The 23,869-nt window shown below is 38.1% G+C and overlaps 1 protein-coding gene and 1 long non-coding RNA gene across 2 annotated transcripts; one reads left to right on the plus strand and one right to left on the minus strand.

Moving 5' to 3' along the window:
* Positions 1-1,502: 1,502 nt before the first annotated feature.
* gtpbp2a (GTP binding protein 2a) lies at positions 1,503-22,605 on the minus strand. The gene is made up of 12 exons (XM_051916010.1): positions 22,239-22,605; positions 20,889-20,915; positions 20,322-20,506; positions 19,090-19,198; positions 18,796-18,993; positions 15,062-15,236; positions 7,761-7,980; positions 7,498-7,633; positions 7,109-7,167; positions 6,858-7,029; positions 5,447-5,611; positions 1,503-3,308 (listed from the first exon to the last, which is right to left on the minus strand). The coding sequence occupies exons 1-12, from the start codon at positions 22,413-22,415 to the stop codon at positions 3,144-3,146; spliced, it is 1,788 nt and encodes a 595-aa protein (XP_051771970.1). The 5' UTR covers positions 22,416-22,605; the 3' UTR covers positions 1,503-3,143.
* On the plus strand, positions 7,987-18,320 carry LOC127524492 (uncharacterized). The gene is made up of 2 exons (XR_007933064.1): positions 7,987-13,094; positions 17,981-18,320. It is a non-coding gene; the product is annotated as an uncharacterized LOC127524492 (long non-coding RNA).
* Positions 22,606-23,869: the final 1,264 nt, after the last annotated feature.

A 23,869-nucleotide genomic window follows, 5' to 3' on the forward strand; every position in this document is an offset into this window, starting at 1 on the left:
ACACCACTAGAGGGCGACGCATTACCACTGAAATTTTGGTGCCACTTTAAATTAAGTCTCTTTAACTACTATGTACTAACATTACAATTAATCATTGACACAATTCACTTATTGTGTACGTTTTTACATTGTTCTTACATTTAAAAAAAAAAACCCTGCATGTAATTACATCTGTGATTAATTTCTGTAATCACATCTATGACACTGTTAACCTACCCTTAAACCTACCCATACCACCAAACCTGTCCTAACTTACCCGTATCCACCAAGTGTTTTACAATACATCAACACAATAAGCACCTAGATTTTGTACTTTGTTAGTACAGAGACACGTAATATAAAGTGTGACCAGATGTTTTGTCATAAGAAATGATGACATACAACACCTTGGTAATATTTTACAGTCAGTCTAATACAGTGGTAATTGTTGCCAATATGAAAAGTCCAAGACATCGAAGGTAATCAGTTTCCTCTGGAATATGTATAGGTGATTATATAATTGCCAGTTACACTTTGTGTCATTATTTTTTTTCAAATGGTTATATTTTTAATTATTACTCATTGTCATGGATCTCAAGATGTCGCAGGTCATAACAGTATAATATTTTCTGTAAAGTGTCTTATAGCTGAATAATTTCCTGTTGTCCAAATTAGTCAGTGTCAATTCTGTTAGTCAAACTCTGTTACCAAGGTGGAGCAACAGTGTTGACAGTCATGTATGTGTGTGTGAGGGAGTGTGTGTTTCTCTGTGTATGACTGTCAACACTGTTACTCTACCTTGGTAACAGAGTTTGGCAGTAACAGAACTGACACTAATTCGGACAACAGGAATTCATGATTTTCAGCTATGTGCAATTATATAATCACCTGTATATCTAAGACATATTTTTTTACATGCTGTGATCCTTTCCTGAAGTAAGAGATGTATTTACAGTGTTTCTAGACCTCACTGCAGCGGCCCAGTGTGAGATAGTGACAGTCTTGACAGATGTTGCTGCTTTCTGACAGATAAGGCCTGAAGTGAATTTCACTTTTTGTAACTATGTGGCAGAAAAAGTGTTACGATACAGACATTTCTTTTCTTTTTTTGTAAATCATGAACAGTCCCCTTCGAGTTTCACTATAAGTAAAATTACATTTTTTTCTTGTTTTCTGGAGGAAAAAAAAAAAAAATCAAAATGAAGTGTTTTTTTGCTTAAAACAAGCTAAATTATCTGCCAATGAGGTAAGAAAAATAGTATCTTAGAAAACATATCTTATGTCATTTTACTTGTGTAGTAAAAGCATCTGGATTTAAGAATTTTTAGATATTTGAACTGGAAACAAGACAAAAATACAAAATAAGAAATGCATCTTTTGCGGCGTTATCCATTTATATTTCAGCATGACTGTCTACACTGGGACAGTAAGAGTCGATAGAAAACAAGCTGGGATTTCCCAGTCATTTCAGTGTCTTGCATCACCTCAACTACAAGCTGAAACAATAAAATCATTGTCAATCATAAACTATAATAAACTTTTATTTATGTACATCACAATATACAAACAAATCTGTACATAAATACTCCAATTCACCAAAAAGTAAGGCTAAAATATTTTAAAATATCTCAAAAAAACTTCTAGAATCCGAAGCCAGAAAAGTGACATTTGGTGTAAAAATTAGACGTCACTCAAAATAATGCATATTAGAATGGAAATTATTACAAATCTAAGTAACTAAAACATCCTACGACATTCTTTATAAATTTCCAAAAACTTAATTTTTTGGTTCAAATACATTTTTTTCTCCTAAAATTGCACAGGCAACACAGAACAGTGAAAGAGTAGAAACCTGAAAGAGTGAACGTTACACACAACATGTGTCCTGATATGCTGTTCAGTATTCAGTACACGCATGCAATGCTTACAGGACAGATTTTAGGCAAGAACGTTTTTCTAACAACCCTCATCCACCCCCTCCCAACATCTAAAAACATGTCAATCAAAAGCGTTAGCACCAAACCAAGTGTTCATGTGGGAAACACAGGTGTAATAAACTCTAGGACCTAAGGGAGACAGTAGAGATAAAAGATTCCTTTGCATAATTTGTCAAAATAATGATGTGTATATAATTCTCCAGTTCAGCATCATCTGCGTGAACTTTCTGAAGAACTACAGCTTTCCTGAGCTACTAAAGCACTGGAGTGCAGGCGGACACGTGCCATTCTGTCACTTCAAGGCAGAGTCGCTTCTGATGCTTTCAGAGGCGGTGATGGCGAGAGAACGGAGGGACACTTGGTGGTTAAGCAGCGTATTTATATCTAGCAGAGATCTAAAGGCTGTGCTGTTCAAGACGGATGGCGCCGCTTCGGTAAAAAACCTCGTTACAAAACGATAAAATAAATAAAAAGATATCAGAGACAGTTTCTGGCATTTGATACAGCAGAGTTTCCTGGTCAGGTGATGATTTCAAACTCTAGCTGCCATGAGAAGAAACCATTCTTCATTGACATCAGTTATAAAAATGTCCTCTTAAAACAAAATGAAAATCTTTGGCAGCCACATTTAATACACAATCTGTGTCCTTTGGTTACTGAGTAATGACTGCTTCAGTGAATGTGTCATGAACTGTGTTATTCAGTGCCGTCTGAATACTAAAAAGAAAGATATGAGCTGAATGCTGTGCAGACACACTGCAAAAAATTATCTTCTTCCTCAGTGTTTCTGTCTTGTTTTCCAGCACAAATATCTAAACATTCTTAAATCAAGATACAAAGTCTTGTTTACTGAAAAAAATAATCAAAATTGAGTTTAAAACAAGAACAAATATCTGCCAAAAGTAATCTTAATTTCTGTTATTTTTGTTCTTGCTTTAAGCACTTCATTTGCTTCAGAAAACAAGAGTTAATATCATTTTACTTCTCCAGTAAATGTATTTTGACTAAATAATGTTTAGATGATTGTACTGGAAAAGGAGGAAGAAGATCATTTTGCAGTGCATCGTTTGATATAAAGACATCTGTGCTTTCGCACTACAAGTGGATAAAACTATGACATGAAAAGGCGAATCCTCTCGAATGAGAACAGCTGCTCGTCTCGGCGTGAGGTTGGTGTCTAAGGCTCGAGCAAACGGAACGGGAACAGAAGAAAGCGGTGGATGCGCGTCACGGTTGGTGCTGGTACTGTGACGCCGGCTGTAGTTTGGTCACCTGCCCGATGCCTTTGGTAACTCCCTCTCTGAAGAGCAGCTTGGCGCCCACCTTCAGATACTCCGGGTGTTTGATGAACCTGAAGCGAACCACAGCTTTCTCACCGGTGCGGAGCTCGTCCTGAAGGAGAACGGATGAAGCACAAGATCACATGAAACACTAGTGAACCTCTTACTGATACAGACACTGATCTTTGCTTTCATCTAGTGGTGAGCAATGTGACCAAAACTTTATTTCACCATCACAATATAGTTACTTTTGCTGGAACATTTTAGATGACATTCAAATTTTACAATTCGTGATTATTTTAATATCACGGCAAAAACTAATACTAGCCTAACTAATACAAGTAAAAAGTTCTCAGTCTTATTAAAGACAAGTACACGCCAGTATTAAAACAAAAACAAAGAAACTAATGACTAGTAATAGGACAAATAAAATACAACTGAACAAAGATACAGCTGAAATAAAGAGTGCTTTATATACACTCACAAACTACAGAAACTGAATAAAGTAATCTAATGTAAAGTATCACTGGATAGTCTTCACTGGATAAATTAAATATAGTTTAATCTTTATTGAAGCTACAAAAGTTGTTCAGTCAAGATCTATATTACTCACATAATAAAGCGCATTAGTCCCGGCACACTTTTTCAACTGCACTGGTTCCGTAAATATTTTTTCCATTCATTTTTCCCAAAGGGATTTTTTAATTAAAAAAAAAAAAAAGTCTTCATTAAAGTGTTTTAAGCCATGAACCAAACCAACCAGATATGTGGAGAATCACAGCATTACATACTTTTTTGCTTCAAATCAAAGTTTCGGAAAATCTACTGTGTACTTCAGTGAGTGAAAGAACTACAATCCCATGAAGCATTGCAAACAGCATAATCGAACTAAAAACAATGGAGAAACACATACAAATATTTAAGTATTTTGAAAACGTAGAGAGATCGACTCGATTACGTTATTCACAGTGCTTCAAGGGAGTGGGCGGAGCTAACAAGATCTTTTGGGCTGTTTTGCATGTTGCGACTCTGATTGGTGGAATTTTCTGTACAGCAGTAGTTTTTCCACCATAAATGCTGTTAAACATGATTATTGTAAAAAATAAGCTGAAATAATGCAGGCTGAAGACTTTAATCGATCTTTCCATCAATTAACAACCTCTAGCTCACAGTAGGTCCGTCTTTAAAAGTTTATAAGGTATTGTTAAAAATCAAGTTCCCTATGGAGAAGTTTTTACTTCCTGAAACTGACTGTTGCACTCTATAGGTTAATTCACGCCATGTTGGAATCACTGCAGTTATGAGATTCTGACCTTTAAAAAGCATTCACGTCCTTGTAATTACAACTTGTAAACTCGACTTTTCAGAGACATCCAATTTGTACCACCTGACTGCTGCAGATTCATGTTGGTGCTGATAGTGTTGCCATAGAAATGCATAATTACGAGTCAGAGGATGTAAGCAGCCATACATCACATGAACTTAACCGTAATTGAGGTGATACTGCAAAATTTCTACTGGTGTATTGCAGATATATCCTCCAGCCCTAGAAAGACCAACCAACAGCTGGCTAGCATCTTTCTAACTAGCTAACTATCTATTAATATAAGCCACCAGCGAGTCTGAGAGTTTTTTACAGTGTCTGTAAAGCTAGACAGATAAAATAAAAGGAAATGCAGACTGCTTGCAGTCTTTCTGTTTAGCGAGATAGACCAACAGACAGCGACATCTTTTAAACAACTTGAGAATGGAGGACGTCGTGATCAGAGTTGTGTTTGTTGTGTGTTTCGTGATAATGGAGATGGAGTGTAGATGTATGTTATGTGATTGAAAGAGCAAAAAGGAGGGCTAAGAGACACAATCTATGACAACTTGCAGTGCTACATATCATCGAGGCTGAGAAAAAGAACACAACGCTGTTACCATTACATTTCTGTATGTTAGCTTGTGGAGTAAGTATATATAAACTGTGTGTTTACACAGCTTTTTAAAAATTCTCAGACGCCGGTGTTTCGTATGGCATGTAGCTCACATTGTGCTGGGTTAGACCCTACTCTGAAGTAGGAGATAATTTAGTCCCCCCAAAAGACTAAAATCATTCCCAGATGCTGTGGTGTGAACACGTCAAAAGTGGTTACTTTCAGCAGTAGTTATAGGAACTATAAAAAAAAAAAAATGTTCCTCCGTTGTGAAAGCCCCTATAGTTAACTGGTTATCTAGCTATCTATCAGACAGATAAAGATTACTCACCTTTCCTTGCAGAGCCTCAACTGTGGCCGTCTGTCTAACATTGCCCACATGAACAGTCACCTGGAAGCCCTTATGGAAAGTTTTGGCATGGAACAGCAAAACGATCTCTGCCTCAAAGCGCCAGCAGATAGTGGGGTTCATCTCTGGACTAACCATCACCATACCCTGCCAGAGAACAACCAACAACACCAAAACAATTTACACCGGCTGCAGTACTGAATTAACAATTAAACACTCATCCTAGGGTGGGATGCGCCAATAAGGATTAAGTTTAAACCTAGATTTAATCAAGGTTTATCTATTAATTCTGTAGCACCGAACTTTAAAATTTGTTTAAATTTCTCTTCTCTTTGATGATGAGGGCGGGGCAACCTGTCACTCACATGAGATCCACCAACAGCAAAACACAACCATCCAATCAATTCGCCACGGACAAAATCAAGCCCCGTCCTACATTTGTTCTTGTTCTAGAAGCCGTTTTACTTGGAAATACGCCACAATAGGGCAATTAGCACTTACATTTAAACCATGATTATGATTCTGGTTTTAATTTACATTTAAGATGGACTGACTTTAATCCTGCTGCTCCATTACTTTAAACTCTGATTTAAATCTCAGTTAGGGATTAACTTCAAACTTGCAGGTGAAGACTGATTTAAATAATAATAATAATAATAATAATAATAAAATATCACCTACAATTAAAATGCTGCTGAATGAACAAAAACAGAAACTGTAGGTGTGGCATCAGGTCTCAGAGAGGTGTTTATTACAGCACTTGATCATCCCTTTATTCTTACGCTTTCTCCAAGTAGTATTTATAAAGACAGTTGGTGTTTTACACATTTTTTCCCTTTATTTTCAAGAGCTGCTTGTGTCAGAGAGAGAATTTCTGGTAGTCAATCGAAAAAGAAATGGAAGACGTCACAATATTCCTCATTTAAATAATTCATACGCAGAATAAAGGGGCGGGGCCTGGTTGAGTTAGCTAGTAGTGTGTTGAAACTGGCGGCTATGGTAAGGGGCGGGACATTTCCCAAACACGCTCGAAGCACTTGACCAATCACAACACACTGTTCCAGCCGACCAATCAGAGCACAGTGTGCTTTTCAGAAGGAGGGGCTTCACAGAGACAGGAACTAAACAGAGAGTTACTGACAGACTGGGAAGAGAGGAGCTGAACAATAGAGAATATGAGGAAAATAATGAACATTCAAGCAGGAAAACCTGTTCTAGTAGAGACAAAAACAACATCAAGACTTTGTAAAAAAAGCATAACCGGTCCTCTTAAATACTTATTGATGCACCCCTAGTGTAACAGCTCAGATTCAGTTTGAAGAAGTTCACAGAGAGGAAGTTTAATTTTCACAATCCTTCTAGACCTTCTGCATCCACCAATAGAAATGCTCACCTTTCGTAACAACGAACGGTCGAAATCGCCCAGTGCCAAAGTAGCTGCCTGTCCAGCTCTGAGCACCCTACATCCAGAGCGATTCCTCTGGATACTGCAGACTGTCAGCTCCCGAAACTTCCCGTCATCCGTGGGTCCAACCACCAGCTGCTCGCCCTCGCGGCAGATGCCACTGCACATGGACACAGTCATTAGCCACTAACGGTGTCTATTTGGACACCACAGTCAATAGAGGAGAGAGGAAGATGTACCTGTAAAGAGTCCCACCAACGACTGTCCCCACATCTGGCACTGTATAGATCTCATCAACCTACAGGATCACAAAACAGAGTTAGACAACTATTCATCTGTCTGTCTTTTGGGTGGATTATCTCTATATAGTCAGAGAATACAAAAATCAAAAGAAAAGCAGACAGTCAGTGATCACTGAATGGAAATAAGTAGTGATGCAATATAAAATATTAGACCAAAAATGAATTTTAGGGGTTTGACAATGTGTCTAACTTCCCCCTTTGTGTTCAACAGAAGAAAGTCAGTAATACAGGTGTGGAATGATGACAATTTTAAGAATAAAATCCTTTAAGAACAATTTAAGACCATTCGTGATGACATCTGAGCTTGTATTAAGTGTAAACTGTACCTGAAACTCAGTGAGCTGCTGCATGAGCTCCTCTTGCTCCTTGCTGTTGCTGAGGGGAGGTAGAATATTAAAGAAGACCTTCAGCAAATCAAGACTCTCTCCAGACACGCTGGACAGGGTGAAAATGGGTGTGATGCTGCAAGAGAAGAAGTGAAGAGGGAAGACAACAGATTGTGATCAAGAGGTTTAAAGCCATGTTCTTCTTTCATCTTTTGCGATTCTCATTGTCAAGCTTTGCTGTGGTTTTAGGGGTTTAGATGTACCTAGGTGACTGTGCAAACTTCTGGGCGGCAGTGACGGCGTCGTCTGTCGAGGACACCAGCATGGGCACTTTGTTACAGCCAGGCTGTTTGAGAATCCGCTCCAGCTGTCGGACCGTACGCTCCACGGTGCTCTTGGCGCACAGGTCCACCTTACTCACGACAATGAAGATGGGCACCTTCAACGCCATGGCCAGACCCAAGTGCTCACGTGTCGTACCCGCTGGGAAAAAAAGAGAGAGTATGCGAAACCTCAGACTTCTTACATGGGGCGATTAAAGAGTAGCCAATAGTTTGTGTGGATAACACAAAAGGTTCGGAAAACAAGGAACCAAGTCGCATATTTTCAGACTCTTAGGTTTACGTACTTTAATGTACTATTATGCCTTTTTGAATATTAACTTTCATGTAGTGTGTAATATAGCAGCTGTTTGTGATAAATGGAGTTTTTGTTTCCCAAAAGAAAGAAGCAATTCTGAAATGCCTGAAACGAGTCGTCACAAAGGCTTGACATTAACTTTTCTGTCACTGTGGCTAGTGGTTTTCCAAAGTTACTAGTCACTCAACATTTTCACTGGCCACAATTCTGACATCGACACCATGGGGAAAAACTGCCATATAGACATTTTTAATATTATCTTATAATATGGCATCAGGTTTATGAGGCTGCTGTCACTTTAAGAGCTGACACACGGATCCATTACACTGTTACATGTTTTCTTTCTCAACCGTTTACATTCACTTAAAACATAACTGACTGTGTTCATGTGAATACTCACCAAGACTGGCATTTTGACATTATTTTGTGTGTATTTGACTGTTTAAGCGCAATAAGCAGCGAAAAACTCAATTTAGTACTGAGAGGCGACTTAATGTGTGCGCACTTTGGATGTGAGAACAAAATTTAGTAAAATTACGCACAATACGCTCAAACCCACGCTGAAATTCAAGCCCTGTAACACCAACAATATTCATTCGGAGCAAATGAAACGAGGTGGTTTGTGTGTCGACTTGCTGTCGGAGAGATGAGAGAGAGAGAGCAGCTGGTATTGTGTATCTATTCTGCAGAAAATGAGTATTGGAAGCGTTTCAGATGTTTCAGTATCGATATGTATCGAAAAATCGATATTTTTGACAACACTACATTGAACTTATGGTTTATTTCAGATGCCTTTTAAAAGACTACAACTGAAAAATTGACTGTGTCACACACCACTGCTGAAATCCACCCGCATTTGGCGAGTGTTAATGTCTCTCTCTTCTACTTTGCCCCTCCCTCAAGCACTGTAGTTGTATCTGAGACTGGAAGAGTTTGGTTTGTGTCATTCGTGTTTTCTGCTGCCAAAACAAATCCATTCTGATGTGCTTCCAAAGGATGAGGACTTAGACCGAACTGATCTGGATAATGACACTATGGTCTTTTTAGAGCTGATTTAGAGCAGATTTTGAATTAGTCTCATATTTGATGAAGTTTGCATCATTAATTAATTCTGTTATTTTCCTGTTTATTACTATGAAGCTGCTTTGAAACAATCCATATTATGTAAAACACATAAAGGTGACTTGTCTTTAAAAAATGTCAGCCATTAACTAATTCTCACAAACCAAGAATCAACGTGCAACAGAAACAGCTGCTGTGAATGTCAACGGGGCATTATCAGGGGAGCTTGTGTGCCTCTCGTCTGTGGGTTGTTAAGATATCATTATGAGCGAGTGTGTAGGCATTGACAGAAGGAGGGCTCTGAGTGTGATGGAGCTCCAGCGCAGCATGTTATGCATGCAAAAACGGCAGCAACATGTAAACAAAGATGGAGGTCAAGGCTGGTGTACATTATGATGCATAAATAGATGTTCCTGAATGAGACATACTGTAATTTGACCAGGTCAAGGTGGAAGTGACACACCATCATCATCTTGTGGGAAGTATATGGAACTTGTATGAAAAATATTATTATTAATATTTTGGTAACACTTTATTTAAGAGTCCTGTTCTGCATGAGCATACTATGTACTTATTATAGTAATTACAATTACTGGGTAATAACTAGGTAAAAACCCTGAATCTACCCGTGCAGTTACCTTAAATTACTCAGTACTTTGAGTAAGTACACTGTAAGTGCACGACATACACACTGATAAAAATGATTCTGTGGTGAAGTAAATACTACAGAAAAAACAAATGTAATTTCTACATGAAAAAGATAGTTAAAAAAACAAAATAAATTCTATATTAGTACTCAATTCAAGCTTGCAGAAATATCAATGTTACAGAATTAAGTAAAACTTACTCTGAAAATTTTCCAATACTGGTGCTCCCATCATGCACTGTGGCACAAATAATTAATAAGGTTGCTTTTTTCCTCTGTTTTCCAGCTGTATTTACACTGTTTTATTATTGCTTTTGTTGTTAGGTTTAGTAACTTGCCATTTTGTGACATCTGGAGTTCATTTTCTACTCAAAATGACACATTCATACTCAAAAACCATCCACTGAATGTTACCGTCACTGTGCATTGTGTACCAAGTATTAAGATCTCTATGTTCGGGTGAGTGCCACGTTCTGTGTAGATGTGTTGTCTACACAATATCTATTGTATTATTTACTTAGATGTTTCTAAATATGCCTTAGTTCAGTGTTATACTGTTTGAGTAAAATTTACTTGAAACAAAGTACTGTAAGTAAACTTCAACTAAGTAGAAGTTACTTAAACTTTTACTGGTCAAGTTAAAGTTACTTATTTTCTTTGATAATTTTACTTAAAGGTGGGATAAGTAGATTTTCAACAACACTGTTTGGACATTGTTGATATTTGAAATCAACCCAAACAAACCCACCCCTCTCTTCATTGCTCCGCCTCCAAAACTCACACTCCAATACTAATCACCCTGCTCTGACCCTCGAACCCCGGCCCGAGCGCTGCTGGCAGGCGAAGCGAGTGCATTAAACACGCTAAACACCTCAATCTCTAGCGGTCAACAGTGTGCAGTAGTTTACATGCTCAACTCTCACTATCTGGCCGCTGTTACACACGCAATACGAGAGTGAATGTTTGTTTATCACAGCTGACGCGCAACAAAATGCTTCACGAAAAATAAAGCGCAGATGATGAACGAACGACAAGGAAGCACAAAAACTGAACGTACAGTACACAAGAGTAAATACAAAGTGTTCATTGTTAGTCGCAAACAGCACAGCAGCTCCAGACAATCAAAACCCAGTGTTACTCACATGAGAAGGAATCAAAGCAGCCTCCTCATCTGTTTTCAGGCCTTCCCACTTAGCTCTCTCCAGCGCTGGAAAGCTTTTCTAATATAAACACGGGTCCTAAAGCGCTTGCCCAGTCATAAACCTTCATTCCAGTGATATTCTTTTGAGCTCTTTTGTATTGTGTCTCATCAACTCTCTTCCTGGGTTTTTTTTTTTTCCTCCCTCTTGCTCGTTCTGTCTCCTCGACTGCTATAGCTACGCCCCCTAATGCTGATTGGTTAGACGTTTGTTGTTGGTGTCGGCCTGACTAACTTTCAAACAGTGTTTTTGAAAAAATACATAGCCCACATTTAACTTAGTTAAGTTGATTTTACTTAATTTCATAAGTGAATTTACTTAACTCATACTCTAAAAATCCGCATGCAAAAACTTGTATTAATATTTTAATATCGTTTAGGGTCACTAGTTTAGAATTTACACACATCGCCTTTATTCAAATACAAAAAACGTAATCATATTTCATGCAGCCAACAATCCCAGCTACACTAAAGTGAAAGAGAAGCACATGTATATCTGAGATAGTAGCTTCATAGATAAAGATTAGATCTATAAATAAAGGTGAAGTGTGCAATTCTGAGCAGAATTTAAATATGTTTTTTTGTGTTGACATGACATATCATCGGCTCAACCAATGGTGTAATTTTGGGGTGGGACTCTTGGTTTTCCAAGTAATAATTAAGTGGTTATTTTTGGTCTACTGTTTGATGGTGCAGAAACTGCACTCTCCACCTTTCAGCAGATGGTTCAGGCCAATGCAACACTCATCAGAATGTGACCCAGGGTTACTTATTTAGGTGTGTGATAAGCTTTTGCAGGTCATCTGACAGCCAAAGGTGTTGAGCATCACTTGTTTTGACGTGCCCACATCAGCTGATTCACACACACTCAAGAGCATGAAAATACGCAGAGCAGGTCACGTCCAGCTGTCACACAAAGAGAGATCTGCCTGTGTGGCAGCAGGGCAGACAAATCTGTCCAAAGTTCACCCGTCATCTGCAGTTAATGATTGGAGAACTGGCTGTGTCTCGGTTTGCATGGATTTGCTTATGGAAAAGTCAAACTCAGGGAGGTGCAGGAGACACTGTACACCATCGTCTGTGTGCTGTTGCATAATTTAGGTGGTTGGTGTCGAGTTGCAGACAGGGCTTCGTGTTCTCCTTGAAAGACGTGCATAACCCACTTGCCCAAATATCTTCTCCTATTTCTGACACACTACCTTCCCCAAACAAAACAACATAGTGATATGTCAGCATATGTTCCAGGACCACAACATAGGCACACCTCCTGTAGACGCCTCACAAATTTGCACAAAATTTGCAAAATATCACTCCTAAAAACTAAACTGGTCGGCTTTGAAAATTTAGCTTTTCATTTGCACATGAAAATGCTCCATGATGTGACACAATCACAGCCTATCAGAAAATATTTGATGTTTAACAGGCAGTTATGGACAGCAGGGTTTTGGGCCAATGTTATTTCAGGGTGAATGGATCTACACTGCGGAAATGGAAACCAAATGATGGACAAAACGTCCTAGCGTGGTTAGGACATAAGTTCTGCAACACCATGTTCCTCCATCGTGCTAAGTTAGAACATGATGTTTCTGTGAAGTATATTTGGTATTGTGTGGTATGTTGTTTTTCTGACTGCAGTGTTCGTAGACCATACATCCTGATTTTAACACTGATGTTTGAAAATATCTATCTTTAAAGGTTCAATTTCTGTGCATTAGCATTGCCAAAGTAACACATCCGTGTTCAAACCTTCAAACCTACTACTTAGCAAACTTAGTCATAATGATGTCGACTTTATTGAATTCAAAGAGTAAACATTTAGTGGGAGCGAGTTACTTTCGGTTTCAGTGAAGGATCCAGTATGTTGTAGGCAGAGATTATTGTAAATATGGAGAGAATGCTGCAACGGACAATCTGAAAAACCTCTGTGTTTGTAGTCAACATTTCAAGCTGGATGCTCACAAAAATCATGTTTTAGGCCAAACAGAGGGAAAAAAACTGAAAGAAATGGCTGTTCTGTCAGTTCTGCCCGAAGCGAAATGCCTTCACGTACAGGTAAGAAAGCTGTTGCCATAGTGTTTATTTTTTTACTATAATGCTGTTTAAAGAGTAGACAAAGTATGATCCAATTTTCAGTGATAAACCCACTATAACTGTTCTGTTAATAACACTGTCGATCCAACTGTTCATGGCAGGGATACAAACATGCAGAAGTATAATTTGTAGCTGTCAAAAGACTTTTGCTGATAAATAAACGTGAATTTCTCAGTCCAGGTAACATGAAGAATGAGGTAACACATTGTTCATTTACATATACTACTGACACTGTAACAATAAAAAACGGGTTAAAAATCAGCAAAGTTACACTTTAAGTTGGAGTCGACCGATACTTTGGCAGAAATTTGGCATTTTTAAATTATCGGCAGGTAAGATTTTCTGTTTGGTCAATGTGTCGGAAGCAGGACTTTTATTTTGACAGCACTGAGAAAGTCAGCTCCTGAGCGTCTTATCTCCCATTCTCCATCTTCATTAGTGTACTGTCTCTGTTTAACAGTTCCGTCTAATAAATCACAAGACAGAACTGTTTAGCAAATAAAGTAAGCACAGCGGTATACAAAAAAGTATAATTATTAGTAATAGAAAAACAAATGCTATCCTACTTAGTCACCTATCATCAGCACTCAGCATATATGCATTTATATCACTTAAATAAGTCTAATAAACATTTAATTTCACAAACATTGTTTATTTTGCTGTGAGATCTTCTGAAGTGTGCATTTGGAAAATGCGTAAACTCTGTGTGTAACAGTTCAGCGGTCACTTTAAATCCTTGATTTCAAACTTTTCTGCGCCATTATCCAGTCGTCCGCTACATTATATTTATGTCAAATTCACTGTGTACTGTATGAAAAGAAAAAGAAAAACATCACCTGGTCTTTAATTGAGAAAATATGATTCCAGTGCACACAGACTAACCAGATTACCGAGCACACTGTTGGTCACAGTGTTTACTTCCTTTTAATTAATTTTTATAACAATTTCTTTAATTCTGAAAAAAAAAAAAAATTAGAGAATCAAGAAGTGAACATCTAAAGTATAAATCTGTTTAGTTTATCAAATCGTTTTTTTTCATGCAATTCATTTTTAAATTATTTCTAATTGAGTAAATATTAAGTAATTTAAATTAAATAGTGTAATATCATATACATCGGCCCACTTGCTCTCTAAGATATCAGCCTCGGCCATCAAAAAAATATTGGTCGACCACTACTTTTAAGGGTAAGTAACCTACAAATGTCTTACTTACAGCGGTCTCTGCATATTACCTGGACAGGAGAAATTATTTTAACCTGTTAACTGTCACTCGGGACACCTGACGCGCTTATTTTATTGCCTTCTTCCCTATCACATATTTTAGTAACCATCATAAATAAGGTAGATAAATCAGGAGAACACGTCAGAAACAATTTCAACGGAGTGTGTTTGTCACCCAGCGGCTATTAAGTGCCTTAAACAACATCTCATAACAGGAACCTACATTTTTTGGGATCTCAACTTCAAATTTGGAACACAACTGCGTTTCACATATGGCTTAGATTTTATAGGGGGTGAGAGTGAAATGACACCTGAGCCTGATCACTGTGGCCTGCAGTCACAACTAGACTGACACATCTTTCATTCAAGACCCCCTTTGGTCCTGGACCAGAGCAGCACTGGGGTATTTTGGGGTGTGGAAGACAGAAGGAATGGGGGGCGACACTTAAGAGTGTTGCTCTGCGTTACATAAGATCATATGGTAGGATTATTGAGTGGCCAGGAGAACAGCTGATTTACCACTCCATGCCAAAAAAGGATTGACGTGTCCAAACATTACGAGGTTTATTTGTGTCACTTGCCCTGCGTGATTTGACATTTAACAGAGTCTGCTTCGCTGGCACTAATCTAAGATAAACAGGTTAAAGCAAGCGGCAGTCCAATTGCATAAACTGTTATGCAATCCCAAACGTGCTGTAAATGCTTACCAATGCCCGTGTTGGCACTGACGACAAGCATGGCAAAGTCTGGACAGTAGCTGGTTAAGCCAAAGATGGTGGTCTTCAGATATTTGTGGTGGCCGGCCAGATCTATGAAGGTGATCATTTTTGAGGCACTCTCACAGATTTCCTCTGCTGTTCGGGACTCACTGTAGTTCACCACCTAGATAAAAGACACCAAAGGCTAGTAACACCAAAAACCTTTCAATGAAAAATCTGTCATCATTTCTGACCCTCATGTCATTCTAAACCCATAAGACTTTTGTTAATCTTCAAAAGAAAAAATCCGGATATTTATAAATAAACCTGAGAGGTTTCTGTTCCTCCATTGACAGTTCATGTAACCAAAACTTAAAAAGCCCCTATTATGCTATTTTAAAGGTTCCTAATTTTTTTAATTTAAGTTTTGGAGTCTCCTACAACAGGTTTACATGCACCCCAGGTCAAAAACACTTTAAGTAACTCATAATATCCTCTGCAGCATCAGCTCTTTTCTCTCGGTTCGATCAAGAATTCAGTCTATATAAACCCCACCTTTCTGAGAGCTGCTCTGCTCTGATTGGTCAGATGGCCCAGTCTCATTAGCATATCTGAATCTCAGCACTTGATACACAGTGATATGAACAGTAAAAATGGCGTCGGTTTTACTGTATCAATCTCATCAAAGTGGATTTGCTTTGACAGCAGAAAACAGCGTCTTCTTGACATGAACAACACGGACCAAACTCTTCCAGTCTACAGTGATTGAGGGCGGGGCAAAGAGACGCTGTTCAGCCAATGAAGACCAGAGGCTGGCATTATGCAAATGAATTACAAACCTACAGAGGTTCAGCAGGAAGTGAGACTGGAGTTACTGAACTGCCTCATTTCAGGCAGTTCAGAATCGCTTCTTTCTTTTAGGAGATGAAAAACTTCTTTATCTTCTTTTTAACATTTATCTGATCTTTTAACTTTCCAGACCTTTTACACTCACAAACAGCTCTAATACACACTACATGAAAGGAAATATCAGAAAGGCATAACAGGGTCACGTTAAAAGATCTAAAAAGGTTATAAAGGCGTCATAAAACAAATCCATATAAATCGAGAGGTTTAATTCCAGTTGTGAGAAAACGATTGCTTTATATGATGAACAGATTTAATTTTTAGGCTTTTAACTTTGCAACTACATGTTAGGTTAGGGTTAAACACTTCCGTGATTAACCCCATGTTTAACCATATGTTTTTTTTATTTTTTACGATGCATTTGTAAACTTTTTAAAGGGTTAGTTCACCCAAAAATGAAATTTCTGTCATTAATTACCCTCATGTTGTTCCACACCCGTAAGGCATTTGTTCATCTTCAGAACACAAATTAAGATATTTTTTAATGAAATCTGAGAGGTATATGACTCGTCCATAGACAGCAATATAATCAACACTTTCAAGGTCCAGAAAGGTACTAAAGACATCGTTAAAACAGTCATGTGACTGCAGTGGTTTAACCTTAAAGGCCCACTGAAGAGCGTTGGAACGCTCAGCCAATAGCGTTTAGTTTATGTTACAGCTCGGCCAGAGCCGTTAGACTCTGTAAAACCTCAGTTTCCTTCTAATCTCTAACCATTTCTCCTCCTAATGTCCTTTTTTATCGCTTTAATATACAGCATTCTGTGCAGAATTCAAATGGGTCCGATACCTTTTGTGGTCTGTGCCGACTCGCGCATATGATCCGCTCTGTGCTCTCGTGTCTCTGGACCGGAACAGACTGCTCGCGTTGCGGTGGTTCATGTGACACTAACGCGAAAACGGACTTCATTCGTGTCAAAGGAAAGCATATTTACACCGTCTGAATCGTTTCCTATTCTCTACATAGTGCACTATGTGCCATTCATCATGTAGAAACCAGTAAATGTGTGAGCAAATGACTGATGTCAGCTTCAGCGTCTGGAAGAGTGTAGGGGGAGGCGGGACTTCAGATTCTAGACAGCATTTGATTGGACAGATGATTTGATGAGAAACTGAAGTCTGCAATGATGTCATGAAAATCCGTGATCCATTTTAGCGGAAGTGAGAGACTGTAAGTTTTGAATGCTTATACCTCCTAAATGTGAATTTTGTCATTGTTGTGGAGCACACCAGCTCATTCATAACCTTAAGGTGAACATATTCATACTAAAAGCTAAAAAAAAACTTAAATTTTGATTTCAGGGGGACTTTAATGTTATGAAGCGACGAGAATACTTTTTGTGCACAAAATCAAAACAAAAATATGTCCACTGCTTCTAGGTTCTACGTCAGAACGCCGACTCATTATTGGCCGGCTCCTGCGTCATCATCACACGCATGCGTCGTGCTGCTCATGTGAACAGCGTCGGCGTTCTGACGTAGAGCCTGGAAGCTCTGGATGTAAACAGCATAAGAGAATGACACAGAAGAGAAGATATTGTTGAATAAAGTAGTTACCACTGTAACCACCGTACCACTGCAGTCACATGACTGTTTTAACGATGTCTTTAGTACCTTTCTGGACCTTGAAAGTGGTTGTTAAATTGCTGTCTATGGAGGAGTCAGACAGCAGACAGATTTCATCAAAAATCTGTGTTCCAAAGATGAACGAAGGTCTTACGGGTGTAGAACGACATGAGGGTGAGTAATAAATGACAGAATTTTCATTTTTGGGTGAACTAACCCTTTAAGTTTTGGGTACCTGGACAATGAAGGGACAGAAACCTCTCAGGTTTCATTAAAAATATCTTGATATGTCTTTTGGGTGAAGTTGTGACACTGCCACATATGACATGTTTAACCCTGCTCAATATTTTATAATAGTTTTATGACTATTGGGGTTTTTTATAGGTGTACATGTTGTCTTAGCCATTTTATTCCTCTTATCTGTTTTAATGTGTGTATGTCTTTAAATGATACTAGGTCTGCCTGTCATGTGAGTGATCACATGACAGGAAGCAGGAAGTAGACCAGAATAAAAGGAGGCAGCATGGCAGTCAACTGAGGGTCACAAACACAACTAATGATCATCACTTACTGGACTGTGGAGTACCTTACCTTACCTTTCCAGAAAGGTACTATCACACAGACTATCACTTCTGTGGATTGTTTATACACCGGTGGACACTTTCACATTTGTACTGACAACACTTTGGGATTCTTAAGAAGTGTTTTATTATGGTATGGAGCAAATATATGTTTTTCTAGTTTTATTGTGTTGTTTCATGTGAATATTGTAAATACACTTCATTTATTCACTTTATTACTGTTGTTCGCCTCATCTTTTTAAACACTCCCAACCTCACACAGTTTAATCTGACCCCCTTTTTAACTTAAAGGATAGGCTGATTGTTACAATCTAATCCTTTAAATGCGTGTTATGTGCTGATGATAATCCATAATATGCCTTACGAAGTTGTGAAGTTGTGAAGTTACGGCTGGGCAGAATAAATGTAATATGTAAAGCATTTATAAGAGAGGCAAGAACTACTGCAAATCGGGACACGTCCCAAACAAGTCCAGGCAAGAAAAAACTTGTCATTAAGAAGTGCTGTTAGGCACATTCTGAGCTGCGTTGTTCACAGTTGTCAAGCAACATCACAAGTTGACATACTAACAGATTTCAATTGATGTGTGGTCACTGGAAACCTCCAGTGTTTACACTCTTCAGCCAATCAAGCTGACCATTTTCCCTAAGCCAACTTGAATTAAAACTGCTTTAAGGTTGTTAAACTCACCACTCCTTTGCTGTCAAAGCCCAATATCTCGATGCTGATGCTAGACGTTCGTCCTGTCTGGATCTCATGCAGGTGTCTGAAGAGATTGAGTCGCGCTCTCCCTCTCCCGTTGTCCAGCTCTCCCTGCGTAAGGACACCGAGCAGAGTGGACTTCCCCGAGTCCACATTACCCAGCACAGCGACCCGCAGGTCCAAGAACTGGAGACGCGTCAAATAATGCCATTAACATACACTTTAGACAGTCAAACACATCAGACGCATATGACACGGATAACACGCATCTCCGACGTTTACCTGCTGATCATCTGGCACTTTTCTGACCAGGACCTCGGCTATTCTGTGTGGCTCGTCAGAGTCGTAATCGACCTCCCTCTCTCTGAGAACTGTGATGTCTGCACCCACCCTGGACAGACCACAAACACACAACATTACCTCACAAAACCTGCCAAGAACATGTCCGCACATACTTTTAAAAAGAGAACTTATTACAGTAATAATATACTTTAAAAGAATATACTTAAGTGCGAACTGAATGTAATGTTTTCATATACTTTAATCATGGCATTTCTAATGAAACTTGTATGCCATGTACTTTAATATATTTAATTCCACATTTGTAATGAAGTTGCAATTTAGTACATTTAAAATATATTAACTTTAAATGTAATATCGAATAACACGCTACAGTTTAAATTATAATCAAGTACTTTACATGTGCTTTAGTATGTTTGTTAAAACATTAGAGCTGCACGATTCTGGATAAATAAAAAAAAAAAAATCAGTTTTTTTTTTTTTGTTTAAAATAGAGAAATAAAAAAGTATAAGATTCTCCTATGATTCTGAACACACAACTAAACAAAATAATTTACTAGAGGTTCTGAGAAAATGTTAATTGCTGCAGTCTATTTAAAAATGTTTAATTCATCTGAATGAATGAATTTTTTTTGGCTAGAGAATACCCATAATGCAATGTGAGAGTCGCGCTGCGCGCCAAATGAATTTCCGCGTCTGACCAGAGGATGGCCCCGCAGCTGAATCATCCATCTCTCCACTTCCCAATGTGGCTACAGCGTAATATCATACAAGTATAAATTCATTTTTACTTGATTATTAAATTGTTTAAGGTTTATACATGCTAGTTTTCATGACAGAGTTCAAGATAAATCTTTTCATTACTACCGGAGCTGCCAGTTTGCTAAGTTTCTAATACTTATTAAACAGCAGCACAAACTATGTAAAAGCGGAAGCCCTCAGTGTCCGAATTCTCTCACTTGTTTTCATTCACTCCTTCAAGTGAACTATATTAGTGGACTAATGCATAGTGTATGAGGGTATAGGGGGTGATTTTGAACACAGCATTTGTTTTGAAGTAAAATATGACCTATGCATTTTTCTGAGATTCACCCAAATACAGAGCTAGGATTTGATATATTTATAAGACAAAATAATACATTTTATTATCATGCATAATGAACTAAACGTGTTATGGCAGTGTGTGTGTGTGTGTTGTGTGTTTATGCTCGCACTTCTCAGCCATCCTGCGGAGAGTTTTGAGAGAGGCTTTCATGTCTTCCTCTGACAGGCCCACCAGCAAGCCGTTGTCCTCCACGCCGATCTGATACACAGCCTCGCCGCGGCCCTCCTGCAGCCTCCACTTCATCTGTGTGGCCAGGTGCTCGAAGCGGTACTGAGTGGGGTTCACCAGCTTCAGCTAGATCACACAACACAGCCAAAGCTAAAAATAACAACAGCAGCAACAACACTGTGTGGCTGAATTTAGAAATGGGAGTATTCGTTGAGTTCAGGAACACAAAGGTAATGATGGGAGTGTCCGTGTGACTAAATGTGATGCTGCTTTGTTTGCAGACATTTAAATGAACAACAGCTGTAGTGTATAAAAAGCTCTGCTAATCTACTGCCGCCCGCTTACGTTTACAGAAGTGACTCTCTGAGCGTTTACTGACAATCAATTGTGGGTAACCTATGCATGAAATACAAGCAATACAAAAGATCATTAAACAAATATCCATCTGAAGCACTCTGTTGTGTTCGGTGATGTACAACACAGAGATGTGAGCTTGCAGAGAGTTTACCTTGTACTCAATGTTTCCCTCTTCAGCCTGAAACAAAAGACAGGGCAGAGTTAATGCTGAATGAAGCTCAAAAGTCACACAGTTCAGTATTCAAAAGCACAAAGACTTCAGCCTACATCTGTAGAGAAAAGAGCCGTGCGAACAAGGTCAACGAATATGTCGGCTCATTCAGAATAGTCTCTTCCTATACATGTCTTGCTGCTTTTATACTGTGATTATGATGGAAAAAACATTTTCTTACTGCATTTTCATGGCATGTCAGATACGATAAAGTGAGCTTTGCTATTACAAACTTAAAAACAAAACTCATAATAGACAAAAAAACAACAAAAAAGTAGAGTTTAGTGCATATCACAAGCATAGCTCACTTCATTCCATTATAATTACAACAATCCTGTTCAACAAGCCCAGCTAATGACTACATTAGTCATCTGATTCACTTCTAGTATAAAAACAACAATGAATCAGTCGTACATCATCTTTTCCTGCCTGTATTTCTCATATTTACAAACACAGCTGTTGTAGTACTTCAGATGTCATAACAACAGCTCAACGCCTCTTTTTCTTTCTTATTTAATGATAGTCGTGTTTATTTCTTTCTACAGAAACTCGCCTTCATTATCAGCCAAACACTGACAGTAAAGTTTCCAATTAATTTTTTCTGCAGTGTGACAAATTCTTATGTAATTATTATACATAAATGCACTTTCATGAGCTGACCGACTAAAATAAATGTACCTTAAAAGATTTATTTGTCACAACACATGGATATTTAGAAAAGATGCCTGTATTTTGTTTAAAATTAAAAGCACATGAAATTTTACTGTAAAAAGTTAATATGAATATTTATGAGGAAAGCAAACCATTACATTTCTTTATATTTTACTGAAAAGCATATTTTTTACGTTATCAGATTGTTTATTCAGATTATAATGTTTATATAGTGTATCAACATGCTAAGCTATTTTTGCTGGAGAGGCTAATTGTATCACATTGTACCACCTGAGTTATTATTATTAATATATTTTACAGTAATAAAACTAATAAACTTTTAATATCTCGAATAGGTTGATATATTATTGACATACTGTAATGGCTGCACACTTTATGGTTCCATCTATTTATGTCTTCAATATTTCATCACGTAATGCTTGCAACACTGTATTTTTGTAAACAAAATAATAAATAAATAAATAATCAGTGAAGTCACAAAACCATATATACAAAATATAAAACCTTGTTCGAAGGAAATACTGAGAGAAAATATAATAAAAGCAGAAGAGCTGAAGTAATGTTAGTGAGGCAGCTGCTTTAAAACAGGCAGATGTGTTTAACTTTATGTCGGCTCACCTCTGGAGGTAGATAAGGCGGATTATTGCTTGCTTTTGGATACCGGGCTGACCGGTTTTTGGACTTTTTGCTGCCATTTTTGGCGGTTTTTCTGCTGGCAGCACCATTAGTCGCCGCCTGAGAGCTGGACTTTTGTGTGGCAGCGGTCCCGAAAAGCTCCGACACCCGCGTATCCATCCCTGTTCAAAACCCCGAAATAACCTGATAAACTACCGAGTCTGTCCTACGCCATTCGCCCCGCTGCATTCACCTGCTTCAGATAGATAGAAATACGAAGAGAGCCAGTAAAACATCCCATATAAGCTCGAGCCGGTAGGGCTCAACCCCCCCACACACTAAACAAAAACAACTCGACGTCCGGTTTAAGTTTGCGGAAGTGCGTCATGAAACTTTCTATTCATTACGTCATGCGAAGGGAAATAATATATATTTTCTCATTTGTTTCTGTATTGAATAAAATTAAAGCTATTTGAAACTCTGACATGGTTTATATAGAATTGAATAGAATCAAATAGAGTAGAATAGATCCCGCGAGAACACCAGAAATGATTCTGTAAAGGAAGAAGGAAGTATTGTTATAATTTGAGTCACTGAATATTCATGATTTAGGCATGCTGCAATCACTATGTAACTTTACATGAATTATCTACCATTTGTATTGTGTCACACATAACAGAGAGTGAAACGAAACTTTGCACTGCTGTTGCATCAGTTTTGTTATTTAAAACACGATGATCAATAACATGAGTCAAAAAAATAATCAAACATTTTCTCCAGGGATATTTGGCTTTAAATTTACTTTGAAGATAGATATTTTGACACTGTCTACATTACCTTTTTTTTTATTATTATTTACCTTTCTGAAAGTGTTTTGTAGGATAATTAGTTTTGTAACATTTAAAGTCGTTAAAAACTGTTAAAATGTGGACAGAGTTCAAAAACTGAGTGAATTAAATTAAGTTTATAGTCTTTGATTAAGTGATCGCCAATTAAACGGCGAAACAGCGCCGCCTCTCTGCAGTAAGAGGAATAGGAAACATTCTCAGAGTTGGAAAATATGGAAATGACTAAAGAAAAAAGTTTTCTTTCCAGGTAATAAGCTACATATTTTTAACATTTTTTTTTTTTTTTTTGGTTGTTTTGTCTTTTATTAAATATTATTATAACATATATATTTTCTACAAGATGTTATACAATGAGTTATACAGTGTCAGTTCTCGAATTTGATTGGCTGATTGGCATTTGTTTTTTCCAGTAATCAAGCGTCACAGACATTGACGTGTAGTTTAACACCGATCAGGCATGACATTATGATCAGTGACAGTGAAGTGAATAACACTGATTATCTCTTCATCACGGCATCTGTTAGTGGGTGGATATATTAGGCAGCAAGTGAACATTTTGTTCTCAAAGTTGATGTGTTAGAAGCAGGAAAAATGGCCAAGCGTAAGGATTTGAGTGAGTTTGACAAGGGCCAAATTGTGATGGCTAGACGACTGGGTCAGAGCATCTCCAAAACTGCAGCTCTTGTGGGGTGTTCCCGGTCTGCAGTGGTCAGTATCTATCAAAAGTGCTCCAAGGAAGGAACAGTGGTGAACCGGCGACAGGGTCATGGGCGGTCAAGGCTCATT

The sequence above is a fragment of the Ctenopharyngodon idella genome, chromosome 13, assembly GCF_019924925.1.
Source record: "Ctenopharyngodon idella isolate HZGC_01 chromosome 13, HZGC01, whole genome shotgun sequence".
Classification (NCBI taxonomy): domain Eukaryota; kingdom Metazoa; phylum Chordata; class Actinopteri; order Cypriniformes; family Xenocyprididae; genus Ctenopharyngodon; species Ctenopharyngodon idella.